General features: G+C 29.0%; 1 protein-coding gene across 1 annotated transcript; it reads right to left on the bottom strand.

The window, feature by feature from the left end:
• Positions 1-2,088: 2,088 nt before the first annotated feature.
• Positions 2,089-7,489, bottom strand: LOC114263713 (karrikin insensitive 2 receptor CA-like). The gene is made up of 2 exons (XM_082903147.1): positions 6,992-7,489; positions 2,089-2,721 (listed from the first exon to the last, which is right to left on the bottom strand). The coding sequence occupies exons 1-2, from the start codon at positions 7,372-7,374 to the stop codon at positions 2,286-2,288; spliced, it is 819 nt and encodes a 272-aa protein (XP_082759273.1). The 5' UTR covers positions 7,375-7,489; the 3' UTR covers positions 2,089-2,285.
• Between the last annotated feature and the right edge of the window lie 1,011 nt (positions 7,490-8,500).

The following is an 8,500-nucleotide window of genomic DNA, read 5'->3' as shown; positions in this document are numbered from 1 at the left end:
TTAAGTACACTCTATTTAATTATTTGAAATTTTATTTTACTCTCATTACACACTATTATTTTTCCCAAATTACCCTCAAGGTAAACCCAAATAATAAATAATAAACAAACTAAAAAAATTAAATTATTTCAAATCTTTTCAATACAGAAAATAATTCTCAAAAAAAAAAAAAACACAACAAACTATAAGCACATAAACATTATAAAAAAAATAAAAATAAAAAAAAATAAAAAAAAAAACCAAACTTTTACATAAGTATTATAAAACTTTTCAATATAAAAAAAAAAACACTTTTACATTATAAATTATCCACAAGAATGCTCGTGAAAAAATAAAAATCAAACTTATAAGTACATAAGTATTAGACACTAACAAGAAAGAGTAGTTCTCAAATAATGTATTATTTAAATAACAAAATAAGAACAACTCTAATAATATGTTATTGTTAATTTAATTAGTGGGCCTTTTAATTTTTGTCCAAAAAACGATATAGAAAATAATTGATGGTGCTCTACAAAAATTGTGAAACCCCTTTATCTGAATATTTACCTCCTTTTTGATGGGTTGCTTCAAAAAATTATTTTAATTATTACTTTCATCCATTATTTAATTTTATTCAAACTTTCTTTTAGGGTTTAGAATTTCAAAATAATAAAAAACGATGATATTGATGATGATGAAGAATTTTGGTAGGGTGGATTGGAGTTTTGGAGAGAGGATAAAGAAGAAGAAGAAGAAGAAGAAGAAGAAGAAATAATTATGATATCTTAGGGAAAAAGATAAAGAGATTTGAGTAGGAATAACTTATTAGAGTGTACCATGAGAAGAAAAAAAATTATTTTGGAATTTAATATGTATTATCTTTATTAATAAATTCATATTAACATATATTAGCAATTAAAATTTATGAATTTAAATTGAATGTATCAAAATATATTTTAAATTTAAATAGAATTCCTGAATAATTAGTAATTGCTGGGAACAGGCAAAGGCTCGGTAGACTGGGCTTGGCTACAAAATATATGTTGGCCCATTATAGAGTACAGCATAAGGCTACAAAATGGACGTTATTTTAAAGTAGTGTTCAGAAATTGAAGTTAATGGATCAATTTCATCCGTGCTTCGCCACATAGCCCTTTTTTTCTGGTTCCAAAAAAAAAAAAAAATTCATCCGTGCTTCACACAATACCATAATACCAAGTTTAAATCTATATTACACATTAATTTTTTTGCTCTTTTTTGAATAATTTTTTCAAGTTACATATTTGAATTGTGTTTGAATTTTAAATCTAATGAGAAAGAAAAGAAAAAAAGAGAAAAAAAAAAAAGAAAAAAAAAAAGAGTTAATTTTGAAAGATCACAACCCCCCCCCCCCCCCCCCTCCCCTTTTTCTTTTGTTGTAATTTGGGGCCTTTTCACTAGGCGTAGAGTAAAGGGAACAGGAATTTAGATACTGAAAAATACCAAAAAACGTAATATGCGATATAAATTTATTTGAATTAGTGTGGACTCTATTATATAAGAGTTAAGTTTGAATCACACAACTTTTCTTAATTTTTTTTTTTTTTTCTGTATCAGTTATTAATCTCTAATATTACTAATATACATACCCAAAAAAAAGAAAAGAAAAAAACAAACAAACAAACAAACAAACACCCAGCTATCTAAGCAGGGGGAATAGGAGATGAAGTTGTATAATCCAATCCAATAAACACTTTAAGCATCCAATTATTCATCCCAAAACTAGTAATTTCAATCCACAAAGTTCCATATTTACAATCCAAAATAGCTTTGTTACATCTAATTATTAACTATGGAAAAGTTGTTTAATTGCAGTTTGGGATACATATTCAAATTACGGAAACAGTCTTTCACACACACAAATATATATATAACTGTTTTCATCCAACCCTCTTCAAACCTTTATGTTGTGTTTGGTTGGGGGATTTGGAGAAGGATTTGGAAAGAGAAATGGAAAAGGTAGGTGAAATGTGAATATATCATGCCTATATTTCACATAGTTTCACACACCTTTTCCTTTTCCCTTTCCAAATCCTTTCCCAAATCCCCTAACCAAACACACCATAATGATGAGAGAAGTTTTACATCTACATATTAACTAGAAGACTACAACTCAAACCTATAACAACCACAAAACCATCCCACACAACACCCATTTCCCATCACCATCCCAATAGGTCAGGAATTATGAATACAAAGACTTTGACCAAATTGGCTTTTATTTAGGAGAAAGCTAAAAACACCCTCTTCAATACTTAATCGAATCAAAGCTCAAAACCAAGAACTCCACCCAACACCTCCAGGAATTGAAGATGTGCAGTTAGCTGAGGAAAATGGCCATTTGTGTCGATGATCTCCACCGTTGATTTGGCCTTGATCTTCTTTTGCATGAAGTATCCGACGGAGGTGGGGACGGCAAGATCATGGGTGGTCTGGATGATGGTGCATGGGATCATAACCTTTTCAAGCATGTCTCTTTGGTCACTGTGGAAGATGAGTTTGGCTGTGGAGAGTGCAGCTTCGGGGCTCATTCTTTGCAATGAGTTTTTGAACTTATCAACAGTGGTAGGGTCATTTGGATCAACAACACGAGAAGCAAAGCTTGAAGCCCATTGGTGGAAGTTGGATTCAATGCTTGACAAGAGTTGCTCAACATCTGAGCTTTCAAATCCCCCTTCATAATCTTCCAAATTTATGTACCTATATGTGAGGGAAAAAAAAAAAAAAAAAAATTACAAATAAACCATTTTTTATCGTCTATGTGCAATTACAATAGGCCCACCCTTGCAAAATTAATTTATTGCCAACAAATCTATGTGTGGAGCAATAATGATATTAGATGACCTTATTATCATATTTTGTTTAAAACGCAATGATACTAACACACTTATTAGAAATAAGGGTATCAAATGAATGTTATTAATATTTAACAAATATAAAAGCGTATCACAAAAAATAATAAACAAAATGTTATTAAAAGAAATAATTACGACACATCAACATTTTGTGATAAACAAATGTCTAAATTTGCCCAACTACTCACACTTACCAATATTTTTCAAGTTCAGTATGTACAAGAATTAACTTAAAAAATATAGTAACACTACAAATGAAGAAAACTTGGTACATAAAGTGGTAATTATTACCTACTATAGATTTTGATCCAGTCAAGTCAATTTTTTGAGATATTAATGGGTTGGGAAATGCTAGAGAGCTCTAAATCTAGAGCTCTAATTTGAGCTCTAGTGATGTGTCCAAGTAAAAAAAAAAAAAAAAAAACAAGACAAGGTACAAACATCATATCAGAGTGGGTCTCACATTCCATTAGAACTATTAGAGCTCCTACATTAGAGTTCTAAAGCATTTTTGTAATGGGTTAAATCTTCGAAGCATGGCAATCTAGAACAAAAAAGAACTTTACACGTGAAAAGACTCAGCTAAATTGACAATACAATACAAGACAATTGACTTGTAGTACATCAAATTAGCAATGTATTGGGAAAAAAAATTAACCGTTCATTGAATTTGAAGTCAAACTAACAAATTTTTTAATCAAAAAAAATCATGAATTGTGGGATAAATATTAAGGGCTAGTTTGGAAATTAAGTTTTTTATTAATTTTTTGACTTTGTATAAAGAAATATGAAAAAATAAAAAGAATAATTTGATAATTTATAATGATTTTTAAAGAAATTTAACTAAAAACTCTATTTTCCAAACAGGGCCTAAGTGTAATAGTGGTATAATTTTATGTGGTATTATCAAATAATAAAAAATTACAAATGGGGTGAGGTGTTTTTTATTTTTTTATTTTTTTTATCAAGAAATTTTTTTTTATTGATGTAAAACACAAGTACAATGAATACAATCAGAAAAAATCAATAGAAAAAAGCCATAGTTGAAAAAGGCAAATGGGATCAGTTAATGGACACCATTTGTTTTTCATTAATCCCAATCCTATAATTCCTTTATCTTTTTGAAATTTATTACTGGTGGGTGATATAATTTCATGGTTTCACTTTTATACCTAATATTTGCTTTAGGTGTTATAATTACTTTAGATTATTATTATTATTATTATTATTATAATTATTATTAATTTCTTGTCACTAGTAAAAGATAATAAGACCCACATTAATAAATATAGGATCTATTATTTTGTGTTTAACCATAACAAAAAAAAAAAAATTCTAATAAAAAATCTGTTTATGAACATTTAACTACATGAAATTGAGAACTTCTTCTTCCAAATTAAAGGTTTGGGGTTTTCAAGGGTAACTTCATCATGTTAAGGGCAACTCCAACACTAAAAGGTATTTTGTCCAGTAAAAATACATAAAAAATGTACTTTTTATTTTCTGAATTACTTTGCCAAATATATATTCCAACAACATTCTCTCCTTCTTAAATTAATTTCCCTAGCCTCAAAGAATCTGTAAATATAATTAGTTAAAATAAGATGAGACAAAATACCTAATGTGTTGTAATGTAATTATGTCAAATGTCTAAAGTATTTCAAATGTCAGATGTCTCTAAATGAAATTGTGATGCATTTGGGTGATAAAATTACAATGGTATAAGACAAAGGAACCGGTACTGATATGCCATCCTATCTTTTTTTATCTTTCATATGCTCGATTTAGACCATATAATATATGAGGTACATCTTATCACATGTTGTAAACTCTGTCCATAGGGACATACGTAAATAAATACATACCTTTAGTGATCTGAAGCATAATATTTGATTTGTTGAAAAGAGAAACAAACAAAATAATTATTTTATTAAATATTTATTCTCATATTTGATTATGTAAAAAAAATTCTATTGAAAATAGAATTATTATCCATCAATCTAACAATGAGACTAAAAACTAATCACCATTACATTTTGTCCAAAATCATTGTAGTGAATCAAATACTAGATTATGTTATTATTCTGAAAACAAATAACAAAGATTTTGAATACAATCAGGGAATATTTCTCAGCAAAATAAATAAACAATAAAAAAGAAAGAGAAGGACATGGGGAAAGATGGTCCAAAAAGGGAACATATAACACCACAAGTAAACATGCAATTATCCAACTATGAACACACATACATAAAATATATATATATATATATAGGTAAACTATCAATAGGTTTTAATAATTTGATTTAATTCCTATAAAGTTCTATTGAAAATAAGTCACGGTAAAATGTCGCTAAAAATAATTTTTCGTGACGATTTTTTACACATGTCGTTAAAAATTGACAATTAGTGACTTTTTTTGTCACAGTTTTTATAAGTTGTCATTAAAACTTATAATTAGTAATGTTTTTCTGTGACGAATAATTGTCGTTAAAACTTATAATTAGTGACATTTTTTGTGAAATTTTTTTCAAACTGTCGCTAATTATTAATAATTAGTAACTTTTTTGATAGTGTTTACGGCAAAATATCATTAATTTTCATAGGACTTATTGGATAATAAATTTATCTATTAAAACCAATATGTAAGTTCCCAGATATATATATATATATATATTTTTCATACATATATATATATATTGTAGTGTGTGTTTGTTTGGACGGACATGGTAAAGGGGGATTGTAATCCACCGAACTGTTAGTCCTAAGATACATTGTCTCCGGACTATTTGATTGGACTAGATTTGTATTTTAGGTTTGTTTAGTCATGAAATTAAATATTTGAATTGGACTATTCTATTAAATCTTATATTTGTTTAGTCATTAAATTAGATGTTTGGATTTGACTATTCTATTGAATCCGATATGGATCATATTTTATTTAATTTTTTTACTAAAACTTTTAAAAAATTAAATAAATAGAATATCAATAAAAATTATATAAATTTATTTTAATTTTTAGTTGAGATTTTTTAATTTTATTTTAATTTGGACTTTTAAATAAATTGAACTTTTAATTTTATTTTTAATTAAATAAAATGAACTTTTAAAAGGAAGATTATAATCCATTCGACTCTTAATTTATTAATTTTTAGTTGAGATTTTTAAATTTTATTTTACTTTACTAAGTATAATTAAAAATAATAATAATAAATTGAGGGCAAAAAATGAGGGTCAAAAATGTCATTTTAACCTTTTAATCCAAAGGAGGAGTTATCCACTATTTTTATCCCAAACCTCACGAAATATAATAATTTCACAAATAAGAGATTGATAATCCGAAACTATTAATCTAACTTATATTTTTAAAATCAAATATCAAACTATCATATGTAATAGACATAGAGTCTTATCCCTAGCTCTAATCCCCAAACAAACACCCCCCAAGGGTACTTGAGATTTGGCCTCAATAAATCTCGGATACATGCAGCTCACCGTTCTATATATATGGAATAATTACTTGATACCGACGTTGAGATGGATCCAAAAAATCATGCCCTTTATGATATTTATGCCTCATTTTGGAACAAGTTTTTTTTGATAATTTTTTAATTTTTTAGTTAAAATATGATTAAAAACATATATATTTAAGATGATTTTTGATTTTTTTACTAAAAAATGTATAAAAAATAAAAAGAGAAGAGAATTTTTAACTCTTTAATATAAATTGTTTATTTTTTAATTTTTTTAATAATTTTTAATTTTTAGACTAAAAAATAATATTAGCCGACGAAATTTTAAACTCATAATTACTTTTTATTATCACGGCTCAGTTTCTCAATCAACTATCCCCTTTGAGTTTATATAGATAGACAACATCTCCAAATAAATAAAAATAAAATAAAATACCTAACATTATATAAATTAATTATGAAATCGGACGCAATCATCTGATTATCTGATTGATTTCTGTAAAAAGTAGAAGAACTGAACAAGAAAATGATGGGATTATGAAAACAAAGAACTTTTCCTATCAAATATATGCATATGTGGATTGCCAAACATCTAATCTACCAGGGTGAGAGTCAATATATGTTATGTGTGTGTGTTTATATACCTCGGTGACGCTGCAACAAGCATGAGCCTCTTGAAGAGCTCTGGCCTTTTAATGGAAGCAATACATCCAATCATACCAGACATGGAGTGGCCAACAAAAACTGATGATTTCAAGTTCATCTCCTCCAAGAGAGAGATCAAGTCATCAGCAAAAGCATCAAAAGTGGAGTATTTGACAGGATCAAAGAGGTTTGGATCATTCACAGCCCCAGAGAAGCTCCAGTCGAAGACCACAACTCGGTATTGCCGGGCTAAGTGTGGGACAATTTTGTCCCACATAGACTGGTCTCCTCCGTATCCATGTGCCAGAACCACGGTCTCATCGCCTGAGCCGATGGTTCTAGCATTCATGGATTTTGAGAGACTAGTTTCAACCATCACCATGTTTGGACTGTTGTGGAAGAAGATGTGGTGAAGGAAACAGAGAGAGAGAGAGAGAGAGAGAAGCCAGAGGGTATGTTTGGTATGGTTTTTTTTGTTTGTTTCGCCTGTTATATAGGCACCAAGGGTAAGTATAATTGTGTTTTGTCCCAAGCAATCTTACCTGTCATTCGTGAACAATACTACAAAAATTATTAAGAAAAGTATATTTAAGGACCACAACCATTTTATGTTTTAGGCGCATACAAATTAGGGGTGCAACTCGGGCGGGCTCAATCCGAGCAATTCGAACTCAGTCCGAGTTTTTTTAAGGCTTGGACAACTATATCTTGTAATCTGGACGGGCTTGGGCAGATTTTTGATGCCCGAATTGCAATTCGGGCCGGGCTTGGGCAGAACTAATGGCCAACCCGAGCAACCCGAACCCGAATTCAATTTAATATATTATATAAATTATATAATATATAATATATAATATATATATATATATAATTTAATAAATTATGTAATATATATAAATTAAGTAACAGAGTTAGTCTTAATTTTTATTTTTATTTTTTTATTTTAGTCTTAATTTTTATTTTTTATTTTTATTTTTTATTTTTTATTTTTTTTTTCGGGCAATTCGGGCAACTCGAGTTCAAAATACAAAGCTTGGGCCGGGCTTGGGCAACAATGCTCGGGTTCATGGTCGGGCTTGGGCAGGCTTGGGCAGTACCAAATACAATTCGGGTCGGGCTTGGGCAGACCCCCAACCCGACCGAACCCGCCCGAGTTGCACCCCTAATACAAATCCCAGGTCAGCTAAGGATTGGGCCAAGTTTATACTATATAGTAACGGGTGTTTGTTTGGAAGGATTGTAAGGGGGATGGACTCTATATTCAATTTATTATGGAGTCTATTGTTTGGTTGAGAATTTGTAAACTGGATTAAGAGTCTCACTCATTTATGAATCTCATATATGTCGAATTATTTTGTTCTAAGGAAGATAGGATAGAAATGGTGGAATTGAAATCTTATGGGATTAAGTTATAAAATGACAGATTTATCCGTTAAGCATTTGATTCATTATGAATTATATTTAGTAAAATAAAATAAAACGTAAAATCTCAATTAAAAAATAAAACA

The sequence above is a fragment of the Camellia sinensis genome, chromosome 13 (genome assembly GCF_055761805.1).
Source record: "Camellia sinensis isolate YWXY chromosome 13, ASM5576180v1, whole genome shotgun sequence".
In the NCBI taxonomy this organism is placed as follows: Eukaryota; Viridiplantae; Streptophyta; class Magnoliopsida; order Ericales; family Theaceae; genus Camellia; species Camellia sinensis.
The sequence above is the reverse complement of the archived record's forward strand: the minus strand, read 5'-3'. Positions and strand labels throughout refer to the sequence as shown.

Excerpts from the sequence above, each read along its gene's own strand:
- LOC114263713 (XM_082903147.1), bottom strand. The coding sequence starts at position 7,374 with ATGGTGATGGTTGAAACTAGTCTCTCAAAATCCATGAATGCTAGAACC. Across the intron at positions 2,722-6,991 it reads CTTGTTGCAGCGTCACCGAG|GTACATAAATTTGGAAGATT; the intron begins GTATATAAACAC and ends CCTCACATATAG.